General features: G+C 39.6%; 1 protein-coding gene across 1 annotated transcript in view; it reads right to left on the bottom strand.

The window, feature by feature from the left end:
• The window catches only part of LOC142104314 (uncharacterized), a 41971-nt gene that overhangs the window by 545 nt on the left and 22466 nt on the right, over positions 1-18960 (bottom strand). Inside the window, exons 8-12 of the mRNA XM_075188913.1 lie at positions 16226-16318; positions 16073-16099; positions 15618-15644; positions 7319-7594; positions 1409-1444 (exon numbers count right to left, since the gene is read on the bottom strand). Coding sequence (XP_075045014.1) covers positions 1422-1444; positions 7319-7594; positions 15618-15644; positions 16073-16099; positions 16226-16318 — 446 coding nt within the window. The 3' untranslated portion in view covers positions 1409-1421. The remainder of the gene's footprint in view (positions 1-1408; positions 1445-7318; positions 7595-15617; positions 15645-16072; positions 16100-16225; positions 16319-18960) is intronic.

Genomic DNA, 18960 nt, shown 5'->3' with positions numbered 1-18960 from the left:
CTATAATCATATTTTTGCCAAAACATCCACATTACATTATCAGAATAGAATATACCACATAGACCAGAGAGATAAAACTTAGACAAAGCAAAAGCCGAAAGACAAGAATATTAAGAGATTAAAAAGATAAGAACATAAGACTTCATTATGACCACAGACATCTGCAGTAAAATCCACTACAGTTAGGGTCACGTGTGAAATACAGGAAAATATGAAGCTTCATTTTTTTCCTGTTCTGTTTAACATTCTTTTAAAAGTAACACAACTCTGCTTACATTGCTTTAGGTAGACATACAGGGCCTGAATCATTGCAGAATGCCCGTAAGCCCTATTCAACTACAAGAAGATCTGAAGAAACGTCTCTTGCTGAATACAGATGTAAGTACGCTCTGCCTATACAGCACTTGCCGTATGCAGACAGACACAACACACTGCACAATACGAGCAATACATATATGCAAGATAAAGTCCCAGCAGAACGCACAGATAAAAAGTAATCAATTATTGTCACCTGTTAATATTATAATCATTAAGAAAGACATAATAAAAAAAACTTTTTTTATTCATCAAATAGATTTATCGGGATGTTCTCAACACTTGTTGAGGCATACATGTCCGTCATCACTATCAATCGGCACTTACACCTGACCTGTAGCTGGTGCAAATGATACTGCTGAAAGACACCTACTTAAGATTTATACATAAACCCATTATCAAGAAACTTCTGAAAACCAGGAAGAGGAAAAAAAGGAAATAATTGCTTTTGCTTGGTGATACTGTTATTCACACACATGATAACCTCATGTTCCTTCCTAAAATTACCATGAGGAGCTCTGCTAAGCAATTTAATAATGAAGATAAGGCTAGGGTGTCATGTGGGAAAACATAGAGCTAGAATCTGATTGGTTGTTCTAGGCAAAATTTCCACTTTTTCAAACCTGCCGTTTAGTAGATATACCCATTTATTTGGGAAACCCTAGCCGCAACCATTCTGGATATTAGATCTCATACCTGTAATTCCATTGTAAACATTGAGTAGTAACCAGAATTTAGAAGGGCATGGACTCATGGATCACTATAAAGTTTAATTCAAATTAAATACAGAAAGATCTGTCTGGAAATGTGTGTGTGTGTGTGTGTGTGTGTGTGTGTGTGTGTGTGTGTGTGTGTGTGTGTGTGTGTGTGTGTGTGTGTGTGTGTGAAATGGAATATGCAGCAAATAGGATGATAGCAGTTGTTTGTATTCCTAGGTGTCTATTCTCATTACTCATTTGCGTTTTGAATGATTTACAAATGGAGCATATCATACAAGAAAGGAATCTATAGGCATAAGAACAAAGTGAGCACAGAGTACACAGACAAGTAGAAACTGAGAATTCCATACAAAATATATTTTTTATTTACTTACTGGAATCGTGTTCTTATTTGATATATAATGAAGGTTCTGGAAATTAAGCAAAATAAAACATATAGTAAGAATATATAATACAAACGTGCATGAATGAATGACTGAGAAAAAGGCACAATATTTAAGCTGTTACATCAAGAAATTTGTACAGGGGGGGAATACATCATTAAGATAAGCTAAAGTAATAAAAATTAGGTTTTCGTTACAGATGGAAGAGTAAAAGTCTTACGAATTCAGAGGTCTGCACTCTGCTGTGGGGTGTGAAGTGTGTCCATGTAGTGGGTCATAAATCCAGGTGTTAGATTGAGCCCTTTAGTCAATGACTGGAATGTTGTTATCAACTTGAATTCCCATATTTTTCTCTCCCTGTCATTTTTAAAAATACCTTTCAGTATTAGGACTTTTACATCTGTTATTCTGTGTTCTGGTCCAGAGAAGTGTTCACCCACAGGGGTGTCCAGAGTCTTCTTTATTGTGTGTCTGTGTAGATTCATCCTGGATGCAGTTTCTGCTTTGTCTTTCCAATGTAAATTCCCTCAGGGCATCTTGTATCATGTACACCACATTGGAGGATGTACAATTAGAATGTGTCAGTGATTTTATAGTCCCGTTGTGTGTCGGGTATGTGGACTGTGTTTGTTGGTAGGACATAGGTGCAGGTTTTGCATTTTTTGTTTTTGCAAGGGAAGGTGCCAGTCTTTGATGGTGATGGGAGGGCACTTCTAACGAGGAGATTTCTTAAGTTGGAAGGCTGTTTGTATAAAAGGAGAGGTCAATCTGGGAATATTTCCTTCAGTCTATTGTCTTTCTGAAATATGGGTTGAAGGTCAGCAGCAATTTTCCCCAAGATGTTCATGTGGGGATTGTAAGTGACCACTAGGGGCACCCTGCTGTTAACCTCCTTCTGTTTGTAATCCAGGAGGCTACTCCTTGAGATCCTTGTGGCTCTTTGGATCTGTTCATCTATAACTATTGGATGGTATCCTTGTTGTAGTAATGTATTTCTCAGTGATAGCAGGTGTTGTTTTCTGTCTTCACTGTCTGAACAAATCTGAATGTATCTCAGAGCTTGAAATAATGGACTTCTTTATGTGCCTTGAGTGAAAGCTGTTCCATCTCAGATATGCTGGGTGGCCTGTAGGTTTATGATAGACTGATGTTTGTATAGTATTGTTTTTATTGTATAGGGTCATGTCCAGGAAATGTATCTGAGATCGTGAGTAGTTAAGAGTGAGTCTAATGGTTGGGTGAAATTTGTTGAAGTTTTTATGGAAAGTCAGCAGCTCATCTTCAGATCCAGATTAGTAGGAAATCACCAATATAACGGAAGTATGCTAGAGGTTTCATTGTGCAAGTTGATACAAATTCCTCCATGAAAAGATTAGCATACAGAGGTGACATCTTACTACCCATGGCAGTTCCCATACACTGCAGGTGTACGTCATGACATTACCACTCACCACTCTGAGAGGCAGTTACAAGGCATCCTTAGTTTTCATGGCCAGCAGACATGTAGAGAGGAGATTAAATAGGAGGTATTAACTCCAGAAGCCAGGGTTCCAGGAACTTTCTTCCATCCCATAACCTTTCCATTTTATACGATTATATTATCCATGGTGATGGAGCGAATCTAGAATGTTTTCCATGACATTCCAAAAGTCCTTGAAGTATAAGCAGAGGTAGATGTGCAGAGTGTCCCAGACTGTGAAGAACCAGTTTCAAAAGAGAAGTGTGCAAACTGTATGAGTGCAGGAACAGGGAAAACGAAAGTGAATGTTAGGATTACAAAAGGCCCGATATACCATTCAGCTAACTTGTGCTATAGGCGTCTCAAACATGTAGAAGGCAAAACCTTTTTTCCAATGGTAAAAATAGAAGGAATTCTGCAGCATTTACCTGTTTGTTTTTTGTAGGTTTACTGAGCTTTACACATGCTATGCTGAAGTCCTAGTTTCATTTGAAACAGTTTAAAATAAAGATCTAAAATTGCAATTAATAAGCAACTAGACATGATAGGTGGGTAAATTTGTGGGTGAAAGAATTCTGATTGGTGGAACTGTGAATATAATTATTATACACAAATTCAACATTGGGCAATAACTGTACCCAGTGTTTTGTTGGTAATTGCTGGAATTTTGCAGCTACTGTTCCAGAGTCTGATTTAACTCATTCTGTCTGCCCATTGGACTGGATGGTAGGCACCACACAGATGAAGAGCAGGGACTTGCAGAAGGTTCTCCAAGCTTGGAGGTGAACTGGACTTCTCTGTCAGAAACAATGTCCTCTGTACATCCGATAAATCTGTAATTCTCTTTTAGGAAAGTACGGGCAGTTTACACAGTCATGGCTTATCCTCAAAGAGGAACAAAGTGTGCCTGTTCAGAAAAGCAGTCTACCAATAAAAATACAGTGCTATGTCCTTCTGATTTTTAATTAAGACAATTGACCTTGAAAACCACAGGCCAAGGGAATATATTCTGACTCAATAGCCAGGCTGTAAGTGTAAGGCTCCTGAGACAGTTCCTCTGTTTATGTCTGTATTGAACCAGTACTTACACCAAGAAATGTTGTCAGACAGTGTCAACTCAACTAAAAAGGCACATATGAAGAATCCAGATAAAAGGTTTATTTCTAGCTTATATTCTTGTAATTATGCACAATTAGTAGGTAAAAAGATGATAATTTGCCAGAACTCAACAGGAAACAACTGAAAACTAAAATGGCAGATACACAATGAACTAGAGATAAAAAGAAGGGAGGACTAATGACATCAGAACCTACAGAGAATCTGAAGGGACAAATTTAACCATATGCAAGACTTTGCAATATTAACATGACAGTAACTTAACAGTATATGAAATACATATATATATATATATATATATATATATATATATATATATGGGACATGACAGAATAGGTAGTGGCTGTTAAAGTCCAATGTAGTCTTATTCGGGCACATGTAGGACAAACGACTATATTTTGTTGGACAGTTTAACAGAGAGGGCCTCCAGTAGTGTCTTCTGGCTAGTTTGAGGGTTTGACATAACAAACCTGGATCTATATGTTAGACAACCAATCACTATTCATTATTCTGGGTACCTTCTTGAAGAATGTGGACATTCGTCATTTCTGGCATGTGGCCATTGCCACTCTAGTGCGTAACATTGGAGAATGAATTACTGTGAAGAAGGCTTGTGCTGGTAGAACAGTCTGGGAGTGACATTGAAGTGGCTTTTGAATTGTCTGGAAAGAACATCAGCCTTTCCATTTCTTGAATCAGATGACCTCTTGTTGAAAGGTTAGACTTCTTGCTATTTCCAAATACTCAAGTTATTTGTGATCCATGTAAACTGTTATTGTAATAACGGATCCCGCAAGTAATTGTCGCCATGGTGCAAATACTTAAAAGCATTACCAGATAATGAAAATGTCCACACCAAACTCTGAACGCAGTCTTCCACTCATTGCCCTCTCTTACTCCGACCATATTATAAGCCCCTTTGAGTTTATATGCCCTTTTGGTTGAGTTTTGTGAAGATTGTATCAGTGCATACTTTTTCGAGTAGCTCTAAGATGAGAGGTAGAGGATATTGTTTGTGTACAGTTATCTGAATTAAATCTCTATAGTCGATATAGGGTCAGAGGGAATTTGTCTTTTTTTAACAAAGAATGTAGGAGCTCCTGCAGGTGTGGTGGAATGCCAAACTTTTTTAAGATTATCATCTATTCCTTTAAGGCTATCAATTCTGGTAGTGCTAGGACAAAGATTTGTCTGTAAGGTTTTTGTATGCCGGGTAACTATGCAATCAGACAGTCATATGGTTAGTGTCAGCATTACCCTTGGAAAAAACATTGAAGTAGCTGTAGTAGACCGGAGGAAGGTTTGTCAAATCCAGAAAAGTGGAGTCTCCCCTACAGCAGAAATGATGAGGTCCTGTTGAGGTGCTGGAAGATAATGCTGCTTGCAATATGTGGACATAAAGCTCACTGTTCTATCAGTCCAGTTAATAAAAGAAGGATGCATTGCAAGCCACTGTATACCCAAGATAATTGGGGAAAGTGGAGAGCTGACCAGGTCCAGATGGAGCAATTCTTGATGTGCACTATGTGCTTGGATCTCTAGGGGAAAAGTTTCTATGGTGGCAGGACCAGAAGCAATGTGAGTATAATTGATAGTTTCTAGTTTCTTTTTGTCATTACTGGCTCAGTGGGAGCAGCGGGAAGCTTGCTCCAACGTGATGCCCATTGGGGGCTGGTACTCAGTGGGCCTATCTCATTACGGAAAGTAAGGACAAAAAAGGAGTTTTTTTTCTCTTGGACAAACCATGCCAAATGCAAGTTTATTATTTTGCACATATATATATATACTTTTTCAAGTAGCACAATACTTGATAGCCTTAGATTTATTTGTATACTGAAATTTAAAGTTGATGTTGATCTTGGGCATGCCTTACCCCAACTATAAATCTGCAATCACATTTTAAATTTACACCCCCCCTCAAATGCAACATGGTTTTGCCAAGGTGCAAAGTTACTCCTTTTTTTGCTTTACTCTACTGAATGAATCTGGCCCAGTGTGTCTACATCTGCATAGGCCGGTTAAAGCTATTCGTTCCCCACTTATTCTACTCAGTTGGGGGATTAGTTTCCATGCTTCTGCCGTGCAGTTCAGTGGTATATATATAAACTCACCTTCAGATCCCATAGCAAAATTGGAGGCTAATGGGAGGCAATTATCTGCTTGCAAATCCCCTCTCTGCCCTTTTGTGCAAGATGTGAGGGTCTCCTGGAATTGAAATCCCAAACAGAGCTTCATTGCCCATGCATCGGACCCTGGGCATGCTCAAAAGAGTAGAGTCAGATGCCCCCCATAGAAAATGAACCTGTATAACCAGGCCCCACTCACCACCGGCACCATAGTTGTCGCATGGGCTGCTCTGGCAGTAATTCCACCACTGTATTCACTCTAACATGATATTTATTTCCTTTATTTCAGATGTACAACACTGTTTCTAATATAAGACACACTGTATGCAGTTTAGGAGAACCTACAGGACATCACACAACCTACAGGACATCACACAGGGATTATCCCAGAGCAGTATGTTACAACCTTTCTCACTTGCCTGTTGACACAGATCATCATCATCAATTTATATAGCGCCACTAATTCCGTAGCGCTGTACAGAGAATACACTCACATAAGTCCCTGCCCCATTGGAGCTTACAGTCTAAATTCCCTAACATACACACACACAGACACAGATTAGGGTCAATTTGTTAGCAGCCAATTAACCTACCAGTATGTTTTTGGATTGTGGGAGGAAACCGGAGCACCCGGAGGAAACCCACGCAAACACGGGGAGAACATACAAACTCCACACAGATAAGGCCATGGTCGGGAATCAAACTCAAGACACCAGTGCTGTGAGGCAGAAGTGCTAACCACTAAACCACTAAAGTTAGTTGCTTCAATGTGGGGCTACAGGCCCCTCCACGGGATCATAACTAGTCCCTTTTAATCTTCATTTTCCCCCACATAATCTCTTTTTTTCCTTCTCTCTCACCTTGAATCCAATCTCCAGGCCATTTATGTAAATAGGGGAAATTCAGAAACAGATGAAAGCAGAACAGCACAGTGCTCTGGTAGCATTTGCTAAACTGGAATCCCTTCATCTTCTTTACTGTCCTACTAACAGGTCATTACCTTCAATAGGCAGATTTACTGAGAATGTGGTGTAAATATTGAGTCTGTCCATGATCTATATGGCATGGGTCTGACGTAACAAATGTCGATAAGCCAGTGGAAGTGGTGTTACAAAGCATTCCTGTATACCAATATTTCCACATACCCGTCTAAGCACATTTACAAGAGAGTATAACAATCTAGTTGTAGGCTTCCCTTACCTGACCTTGTACATCCAAATCTAAATATGGAAGCGAGATGTCCGTAGTCAATGACCTCTAAAGCAAATATGAGCTCATTTGTGCGGTTTCTGATTCCAACCTGGTCTTTACTCAACCAGAATAGGATCATCTGGTACTTCTGTTCTCTTACATCTGATGACATTATTCTGCATGTCTCCATCTCTGCGTTGCTCATATTAAGCACCCTCATTAGGTGGATCCAATCATTATTTTCAACATGTTGTATTAAATAGTAGAGATCGACGGCACGAAAAGCTAGAGACAGAAAGAGGCATGTTCTTATTGTAACTCTATAACCTTATGCTTTGCAATGTACATACATTGAAAAAAATATAAATGGTGTGACAGTTTTTTAGTATTTGTAATGGTGGGCCTCATTCATTAAGGAAAGTAAAGCAAAAAAAAATAGTAACTTTGCACCTTGGCAAAACCATGTTGCATTGGAGCTGGAGGCAAATTTAAAATGTGATGCCAGATTTATAGTTGAGGTAAGGCATGTTCTAGGTCAAATTTAAATTTCAGTGTAAACATAAAGCTATCAAGTATGTGTGTGCTACATGAAACAACGGCCAGTACTTAACTCATGTGTAAAATAATAAACTAATTTGCACCCCTTGCATTGCAACATGGTTTTGTCCAGCAGAAAACTTACTCTTTTCTTTGCCTTACTTTCCTTAATGAATCATGCCCAACTTGTTTAACTATTTGTGCTTCTATCTCAGCATCACAAATATATCATTTAACAGAAAGCTTTTTTTTTTTGTACGGCATACCATAATAACATAAATAGTGATCAGTTTAATGAGCTTAAAGTTATTGAGTCTGGTTAACCCTTTAATGATCTGTTTTATTTGGTATATGTAGATTAAGCGATAATAACTTTTTTGTTAGGGTATCCAAGTGAATTCTATGTGGCAGATAGGACTTTCTTTTGGTAGTATGTTTAAGTAAACAGTTTTATATTTTTAATGGTCATAAAGTTAAGCGTGAAAAAAAGTTGATTACTTCTGTAATTGACTATTGTCTGTTTCTTTAGTTAATAACAATTGTTAAAAGTTGTGCTTTTTATTTGACATTAGAGAATATTTTGTGTTGAGCACTGGGAAGATTACTGAAAAAAAAATTATTCCATAATGTAAAAAAGTAAAATGTGGAAAAATGCTGCAGGGGGTGGATAGTTTTTATAGCTATTATCAATGGTGAAATTTAAATTATCTAGGGCCCCAATCTGCACTTAGACCTTGGGCTCTCACCACAAATGCGAGTCTTGACTTTCTCTCCACCATTCTTCATATAGTGCTAGATAACGATAGCTGCGGTCCCCTAGGTAAAAGTCTTTATATGCGCAGCTTGGCGTGATGAAAATGAAAATATAGGAAAAATATTTGTGCTGTCTCCTCAGTACCTTTAAAAGACAGTATTTGAATAGGATTTACCACCACTCTTGCCCCTTGGACCAGTCCTCCCCTGAGATCTTCCGGAGAAGAGGTATAAAAAGTAGGCAAATATGTCATACAGAAAAATGAGCGGTCTGGGCTGACTGCTCATTATGGTTTGCTACCTGGTATGATAGCAACAGGAACAGTAGAACACAATCAAGGCTTACATGAAGGAGATCTAACCTTTCCCTTCAGGGCTTGATCACAAGCATCTCAGAGTGATTCCAAAACTCCTAATATCTCTTTTCTAGGGAAAGAAAGTGTAAATTCCTGCAGCAAATTAGGTGTCAGACAACAACAGTCGGGAAACTGAGGGACATAGCGCAAACATAGAACCTAACAAGAACCCCCCCCCCAAGAAGTAGTTTTATTCTATCTTATTGTACACCCACCCCTATAGAAATGTATGTCTTAAGTAAGGAATTCTTCAGCCATATACAATGCAGCTACAGCTACCACGTACAGTGTCCGACTATGCAAAACCCAACCATGGCACACCAAACAGACCCGCTACCTGCAAAAGTGCTCCCATAATGCAGTCACTGGAGGAAATCTAGTCCCTATCCCGATTTCTTCCATTATAAATTCATCCTTTCATCTTACAGCACTGCCCTGTCACTTGCCAAACATTCTTCAAATTTCTAATATCCGCCCACTCTTCTAACACGTTCTTCTTTGAAACCTTTAACTTACTTCTCTGCCTAGCTGCACCCCCCTTCCTCTCTCACAGCCCATGATTTTGTCACCTACTTTAAAGACAAAATTAACACCATTCGACAAAATATTTGCTCATGTCAAATTCCACACACTCTACTCTTCTTCACCTACACTCCCTAATCCACCCTTAATTAATTCTCTCCAGGAACTGAAGACTTGGGGCTAGGTTTCTAAAGGGTGGTTTACTCAAACCGCCGCTTTTTGGCTATTTTTCCGCCGGATTTACTAATGGCCAAACCGCCGTTAAAACTGCCAGAATAGACATTTTTTCAAAACCACCACTTTACAAACCACCATCCCGATTTTAACAATGATGAACAAACAAACAGCCAGATTTACTAAGCTAGGGTGCTATGAACTTACCTTGTCCCAGCTCCGCAGCGCTGTCAGCGTTGTCTGGCAGCTGTGTCTCTGCTGTTCGGCGCTTCTCCCGATGGCGCTCCCGCACTTCCGGTTTCTCCCTGCATCGTGTCATGTGACTCATGGGCGGGGAATTCAAATCTCTATATCTACTCTGCTCTGACACGCTGCTTGTGTCAGAGCAATGTGTTTCCTGTTCCTGGCTACAGTTCCTGTGTTCTTGACCCCTGTGAACCTGCTCCCTGTGTACTACCTGATACCTCCTGTGTACCGACCCGGCTGTGTTACCAACTATTCTCTGGATCTCCCTCTGGCACCGTATACCTGATACCTCCTGTGTACCGACCCGGCCGTGTCTCTGGACCCATATCCTGCTATGCACCCATTGGCTCCGTGCATCTACCGGTTATTGCTCCAGACCTACAACACCTGGAATTAACGGTTAGTGCCTGTACTTGCACCGCTTTGTCATATTGCCTGTCTGCCTGCCATCACTTAGAACTTTCTCCCTTACGTCAGTAGGCTAATCTGGGGGCCGCGACCTGCGGTTCTTCGGCAGCAAAGTCCACACTACCTTGAGGTGGTTCTTGGTGAAGACCGGAAGGCCGTTAGACTCCGCGCCCTAGGTAAGCCTGTGCAAATACTGACTAAGGCATCAAAATCGTAACATAGGGTTTTCAAAACCGTCGGCAAAATAAAAGAGGTGGTTGTGAATGGCGAGATTGATCAAACAGCATACTGTTTGAGCTATGTTGCCATTCAGAAGATAAGAGGAAGCACCATTGACATTTAAATTATTTGGGCAATCATTATTTTTTGACTAAGGGGCAAAATGGATTTAATATTAACTTATGAATTAAAAAAAATATTTTTTTTTTTTTAAGGGGACACTATTATAACATTTTATTATGTGGGAAATGTGAATATATAATATTATTTACTGATTGTTAATGGTGGATATAATTATTTATGTTGCACAATTTGTCATTACATATTGGCCAAATAATATAATAATTTTTTTCCCCTCATAAGTTAATATTAAATTCATTTTGCCCCTTAATCAATAAATAATTGCCCAAATAATTTAAATGTCAATGGTGCTTCCTCTTATGCTCTGAATGGCAAAATAGTTCAAACAGCATGTTTGAGCTATCAAACCATTCTGAAGCAGGTATTAAAACCGTCCTGAAGCGCAAAAAAAGTGTAACTGAGGAAAAGTTAAGTGCCGATAAAAAAAATTGGCAACATGCCATTCTATACACGCAGTGGCAAAGAGAGAATGAGGCATTCACCTTTGTCTATTAGTGGCAGATCTGAAAATGTTACCGAGCCTACATGTGGTGCACAACTACTGTTACGCGTCAAAGCCGAGCTGCAAGATAACAGTAAGGCATTAGAGGATAATGTTTGCTCTGAATCACAAATGACACCAATCTCTGTGGAGAGTCCATCCAACAATGGGATGTCTAATCGTGAGCATTCTGTTAGTGTACCTATAAAGAGGGACCCTGTCAGCAGTTCTGCTGATGTGTGCCTGAACAGCCTGAGTGTAGCAGGTGATACACCAAGTGAGGATGACACTGTCTTTAGAAGAGGATGTGGGGGAGATTTGGGTATCCGACGATGAGGATGCGGTTGATTGTGTAAGTCCTGCAGCAGTGTGGCACCAGTGGCAGCAGTTCTGGCACGTGAGGTTGTGGCACTAATATCCACTTTCCAAACACAAGCAGGGATGACGCAGGGGGTAGAGCACAACAGTTTAACATCTGGGCTGGTTTGAAAGATTTTTTTTAAAAATGTGTGACCTTGACCATAACTCCAACCAACCCTACTATTAACATGCAAAGGATGGTGGAGGGCCTATCAGGGATTAAACTGTATTTTTACTAATTTGCACTCATAAGGTTTGGGTGTAATATACATCCAAAGACGAGTGCTCAATTGCTAAGAGTCATTGATGAAGAGGAAGACAAGCAGGCTTGTCTATAGAATTTGCAAGACCAAGTAATTTGAATTCCAAAAGTGGTGCACAACTATTGTTATGTGTGAAAGCCGAGCTGCAAGAAAACACTAAGGCCAATCCCTGTGGAGAGTCCATCCAACAGTGGTATGTCTAATCGTGAGCATTCTGATAATGTACCCATAAAGAAAGGCCCTTTCAGCAGTTCTGCTCATGTGTGCCTGAACAGCCCGAGTGTAGCCGGTGTTACACAAATTGAGGATGCCACTTTGGAATTAGAAGAGGATGAGGGGGAGATTTGTGTAGGCGACGAGGGCGCTAATGATTATGTGGATGATTAGGATGCAGACAGATACCAAACTGCCTTTGTCCATTTCTTTTATTATTCTAATTCTACAGTCTATGCAGGCTGCTTTTTTCTATTCAACTACAAGTGGAGGGCGGGGAGGAACAGACAGCCACCAAACTACCTTGGTCCATTTATTTTTTATATTGTTCAGTCTATCCAGGCTGCTTTTTTTTTATTCAACTACAAGTGGAGGGGGGTGGCTACAGAGACAGAAAGCAAACTGCCTTTGTCCATTTCTTTAGATATTTAACTATAAGTGTAGGGTGTATTATACACCCAAAGACGATGACTGCATTGCCAATATGCATAGATGGAGAGGAAGACAATCTGGTTTGTGTGTAGAATTAATGAAGGCCTACCTACCAGGAATTAAACTGTTTTTTTGATCATTTATTAGCTTTACAATTACATTACTTATCCAAGAAACAGGTGGAGCACTACATTTGGTTATTTTAGGCCCAAAAACATTTATTTTTCAGCAAAATAGCAAAACAAAACTAAACAAAACCAAAACCAAAAAACGACGGTAATCCAGATCCAAAACTGAATACAAAACCAAAACACGGGGGTCAGTGACCATCTCTAGTTTTAACCAAACCGCCAGCAGTTTACCTTTTTCAATCTGCCATACATCACCATTCATTTTAAATTGAAGCCTCAAACCACCCTATAGTAAATACGGCACTAATCCACTGGCGATGGGTGGTGGTTTAAAATCGCCACCAAACTCAATTCTTAGTAAATCTAGCCCTAAGTCTCTACTCTCATCTCATCATCTTACCCTATAACCTGTCCCCTCGATCCTATTCCCTCCCAATTTTTCTGCTCCCTCTCCTCCACTGCATGCCCATCTCTAGCTCACCTCTTCAACCTGTCTCTCTCCACTAGCACATTTCCATGCTCTTTTAAACATGTGCTCATTTCACCAATTCCAAATCTCTCAATCATGCCTCTCTCTCCAACTACTATCATATTTCTTTCCTCTCATTTGCCTCCAAACTACTTGAACAATTAGTGTAAAAACGCCTGTCTCACTTTCTCTCCTCTCATTCCATTCTTGACTCTCTGCAATCAGGTTTCTGTCCTCAACATTTCACTGAAATTGCTCTCACAAAAGTGATCAATGATCTACTTAATGCAAAGTCTATGTCAGGATTCGAACCCAGGGCCTCTGCTTCTGTGGTTTGCTGCTCAGCGACTGAGCTATTCTGGCTGCTGGACAGCTCCTTGCATTCACTCATTGTTCTAGCCCAGTTTCAATGTTCTCCTGATGTTCCAGCATGTTCTGACTCCTCCCCTTGACTTCCTAGAAAGCCTGGCTTCTTCCTGTTTTCCTTACCAGATTATTGTGCTCTGCCAGTGATTTAGTGTTCCTGTTGCTGCATCCTGTTGTGGGCTATTACTACTCGTGAACCGACCTTGGCTTGTCCTCGACTACTCTTCTTTCTGAACTCTTTACTTATATACTTACTGTGTACCGAACCCGGCTACATTGGACCATTCTTTATTATTTAATCTTCCTGCGGCTTGCCTTTCTTACCGCCACTGGGCTCCTATTCTCCGGACCATTACAGTCTGAGGGTCATTTCTCCATACTCATTCTCCTGGACCTCTCTGCACTAATTCGTTCATTCGCCCTCCAGTTACACCTCTATGCTAATGACACCCAAATCTTTATCTCTTCCCTTGGCCTCTCTCCTTCTGTACTATCTTGTGTAACCAACAGTCTTCAGCTATCTCAACATGGATGCCCTAATGCTACCTAAAGCTTAACATAAACAATACAGAACTTATTATCTTCCCTCCTGCCAGAATCACCACCTCCCCTCAAATCTCCCTCACTGTCAATAACACCACACTTTCCTCAGTCTCCCGAATCTTGGTGTCACTTGACTCAGCCCCCTGGTTTATTCCTCACACCCGGACTCTCTCCCAGTCCTGTCGATTCCACTTCAAAACATTGCCAGAATACGGCCTTTTCTTACTCGGCATACTAACAAAACTCTTATCCATTCTCTCATCATCTCCCGTCTTGACTACAGCAACCTCCTGCTATCTGGCATTGCTGACACCCATATATCCACACTTCAATCCATTCTAAATGCTGCTGCAAGACTGATCTTCATCTCTCACCGCTCAATATCTGCTGCATTACTTTGCAAATCCCTACACTGGCTCCCTGTGTCCTCCAGAATCCAATTCAAATTACTCACCCTTACCTACAAATAACTCAACAACACCACCCCTTCATACATTTCAAAATCTCATATCAAAATTTTCTCAATTCCACCCTCTTAGATCTAACTCAGACCTGCGCCTTGTCTTGTCTCACTCACATCTACAAGACTTCTCCTGTGCTGTTCCCCACTTTTGGAGTTCCCTACCATGCCCAATCAGGCTTTCCCACAGCCTTTTAAATTTTTAGGCATTCTCTAAAAACCCATCTCTTTTTTTTTAAAGCTTACCTACCTTATCTTCAATAATACTATTCACTCTAATGTACCCTCACAGCTGTCCCAGTCTCCACTCTTAGCCACAATTGTTGTTTCACCTGTGCCCTCTTCCACTTACAATGTAAGCTCTCTAATGAGCAGGGTCCTCCATACCCTTTGTTTTCATGTTTGCATTTATTTTGTCTGCTTCTTTATCCTTGTTTCATGTGTCCTGTTTTCCCTACTGTATGGCGCTGCAAAGCACTATGACGTCTTACAAATGTTATTCAAACCGGAGCCAACAATGAAACTGATGATTTTCTCATCCAGGATTTTCTTACAACATCAATTATTTATATACTTGCTAAGATCCACAAGTACCTAGACCACCAACTGAGTAGGCTGATTACATCTAGGAGGGGGATCTTTATGCCAAACTTTATCCAAATTTGTTTATTACTTCTTGTCTGTCATACAATAGATACCAAATTATATATATAAATACTAGTGATATGAAGCCCATTATTAAGCCCCTCTTTGTGTAATACTGAAATAAACAATATCTCTTGAAGTTATCCTGAAAGAAATCATACTGTCTTTAGAAAGGGAAGATAATGCAGAATGGTTGATAAACCTAGCTGACACTGATGGCAATGGTGTGATTAGTTCCATTCCTCCGTTGTAATTGGATTCATCAACAGTATTGTTTCAATTTACAAAATGGCTGCCTGCACTGTATGTTGATGAAAGGTATTCAGATTCATCAGGAGTCTGAATTAAACTAAGAATTGTGAATTTAATATTTAAAAATGTGAGATACTGTGATAAAAATGAGATTCTCAGCAGCCCTAATTATGTCTCTCAGATTTTGTATTGTGCAATATTTGTTTATACACAGTAGCAACAAACATTAACATATGACAAATTCATGTCTTAATTATATGTGTTTTGAGTTACGTGATATTTTGCACTGTGGTCTTTTTATAGTGCGAGAAAGGAAAGATAAGAAATTATTACTTACGTTTTGGGGGCTCATTGATGAAATGAGCTAAAATAGAGGAAAAATTATATTGATAAAACATTCCTATCAACATTCCAGTTTTGTCAATCGGGAAAGGGGTGGAGTCAATTCACCCCAGGGCATGGATAGCACTTCTGACCCACAAGGCCGCCCACAGTACCCTCTTCCTGCCTGAAACACTTCTCTATTACAGCCAGCAACTGATCAGCTCTGCTATAGAGAACATCTGTGAGCGGGGCATAGCTCCCAACATTCCCAGCAGCCCATAATTGGGAATGCCTCACCTAAATATGACACTTGGAAATTAATACTGCAATACATGAATACATTGTATTACTTTTCCAGTTCTTCCATTTTTCTTTCAAACTCAAATGATATCACTCAAACTTATTTAATATTTTGCTCTATAACATTTCCATAGTGCAAGAAACAAAACAGAAAGAATTATTACTTACATTTTGGGGGTATACTGATGAACTTTGCTAAAACAGATGACATTTTTTTAATTAGTATAGTGACACAAAGGCTCTTTGTACATTTGAAAGATGTTACGTAGAGAAACAAAAGGAGATTGGAGCACGAGGTATATAATAATATAGATAATGTACATTTTACCGCAGTTTCCAGTTCATCCAATTTTCTATAAAATTCCTCCATAAGATAACTCAAACTTTTGCCCTTCATCGTTGTAGGGGCTTGAGCTGAAAGTATAAAGAATAAAATAAAAAAGATAAAATATTTAACTAACAATCATGATCTTTAATAATTTTAGAGGTTATGTAGAGTTGGACACATTTGCGTGCAAAACGTCAAACGCATTGTGCAAAAATGTCACATCTGTGTGTTTATTTTGTGTTGCATGACCCTCTCCCCCAAAAGTGCTGGTCACGGCTTTTGCAGAGGGACCCCTTGCATTAGCAGTAACCAGCTCAGGCAATGAGTACTGATGCTTGGTTTACTTTTTTGGGGGGGGAAGGGAGAGCACACTTAAAAATAGTTTATTTTATTTTTTTTAACACCACAAAAGTCTTTGCTGATGATGACCATCATCATCAGCACAGATTTTTGCTCCAAGGGATAAGCACCTGCAAGAGATATGTCTCCTGACAGACGCACCTGAAGCTAAATGAATCAGTTACATAAGCATGGCCTTACTTTACTCAGCCTAGGTTTGCACGCCTCTTTCCTCCACCATTCTGCTTCTCTGGGTATAAGGAGGTGCAACTAAGCTATACGCAAAAATCGTGTTCAGGACATAAGCGTATGATCCCGAGGGGGAGGTGGGAGTGTGGGGGTAGGGCTCGATGATTAGTGTCCCCAAGAATCGCGTCATGGAGGCTTCAAATCCTGCACACTTCACTAGAAAGTGCCCTACTCTTCCTGGAGTCCAGGAGACCTACCTGGAATTTTGTGAGTATCCTGGACATTCCATGAGAGTAGACATGTATGCCTTGTAATACCCTGCAAAGCACAGGTATATTACTGTATTTAATCATTCAGAAGAAAACAGTTCCCCAGAGTGCCTCTGGGAAGTTAAATGCAAATTGCATGTGCTATTTTGGGATGGGCAAACTGTAGTGAATGAACTAGAAGGTTCTAGGAGATTCTTGGGAAAAGGGGAGAAGGCAAAAAACGGACTAGCTAGTGAGAGAAGTGATGTGTGTGACTGCTGGCTAAATTAATGAAGGATCTTCCAACAAAGAGTCACTGAATGTTATGGCTGAATTGTTGTCCTGAGGGATGTTTGCAGCCAGCCGAGAAAGAAGCACCTTTACAGTATAGGAAAAGATCTAACTTGCCAATGCCCATGAGATGTCAGCAGGACTCATATGAAGAGAGATAAGTTTCTTTTGCTTTGCTATGTTCAAGTTATTTAAGTGAGACATAAAATTGTGTTATTAAAACCTCTGACCGGGACTGTAATATTGCTATCGAGAGCTGTTATAGCACTGGCTAAAGGAAGAGTTTGTTCAAGACAAATCTGCTGTATTTAAAGTTATCTGCAAGCTGACTGAAACTGCCTAAAATGGATGCTGATGAGAGAATTGCAAGTTCTTTAACCCTACAGTTGCTGGGAGTGAGTTGCTTATTTCATTAGACGGATTGCTAAGTGGACACTGTCCTTTACACTGGAAATCATTTATTGTGCAGAATTGCTGTTGTTTACAGAGCTCGGAAGTCACACATGGGTTAAGTTGACTACCGATTTAACCTTGTACAAGTAAATAAGCTTCATGTGTCAGCTGAAACTTCAATTAAACCTGTGGTTTATAATTTACCCCTTTTGGTTCTATATATCATAAATTGAACTAGAAAGCATATAATCTGAACCAGCTGGATTACTCCTTGTTGCATCTCTACTGATTTTTATGTGATAAGTATGATCTGTATAATTGCACTAAAAGTATTGTGATTGAGTGGTCTATATTATTTGCTGTCGCAGCATTTAGTGTAATGGTCTAATTAACTTGTAGCAACCGGTTGTCTCCTACAGTATCTATCCAGTGGAATCCATTTCACTGATGCACAGTGCCTAAGTTTAAAGTGGAATAAATTTATTCAGTGACCTATGTGTTGTGTTGATTTATATTTGCATATTGTTGAACCAAGATTTCTAAAATGTTATTTATTTTGTGACATGTTGAATAACATTGCATGTTGATGGTATAGTGCTATTACTTTTTCTACACTACCGCTACTTATCTGCTGCTGGGGTAAAGCCTTATGCCACAAGCAAAGAGAATAAACCACAAGTTCATGCAGGTTTAACCCTGTGTTCCTTGTTTTATTCCAACACTACTTGGGGAACCCTCACCTGTCTACCATACTATCGGGCAAGTAAAATCCTCCCTTACACTACTTTTGGGGTGTCAACCATCTGCCCCGTTACACATTTATGTTGCAAGAAAAAAAAAGTACTTATTTTCTTAGCCCTCAAATCTTTATACACTCTCTGGAAACTATCTATTTACTAGAGTCTGTCCTACTCCCACCGAAACTACTCACTGCTACATCCTTGCTACTGTCTCAACCTACTCACAAGATTGTAATTTCTGTCATGAGCAGGGCCCTCCCTAGCATTTTTGTTTACATATGCTCTTATATTATCTCTTTTGTTTTATGTTATGATCCTTCTCTCCCCATTTTTTTCTTTTGTACCCTTCCCTTACTACCATGCAAAAACTTAATAAAAATGTATTTTAAAAAAATACGGGGTATTCGGGTATTTTCAATTGTGCAAAGGCAGGCACATAAAATTTAGACGTTTACTAGAATCTTTTAATTGTTAACATTACCTTAAAATCAATCAATGTCACTTTTACAAATATTCTGTTATAAAATA

Source organism: Mixophyes fleayi, chromosome 1 (assembly GCF_038048845.1).
Source record: "Mixophyes fleayi isolate aMixFle1 chromosome 1, aMixFle1.hap1, whole genome shotgun sequence".
Taxonomy (NCBI): Eukaryota; Metazoa; Chordata; class Amphibia; order Anura; family Limnodynastidae; genus Mixophyes; species Mixophyes fleayi.
The sequence above is the reverse complement of the archived record's forward strand: the minus strand, read 5'-3'. Positions and strand labels throughout refer to the sequence as shown.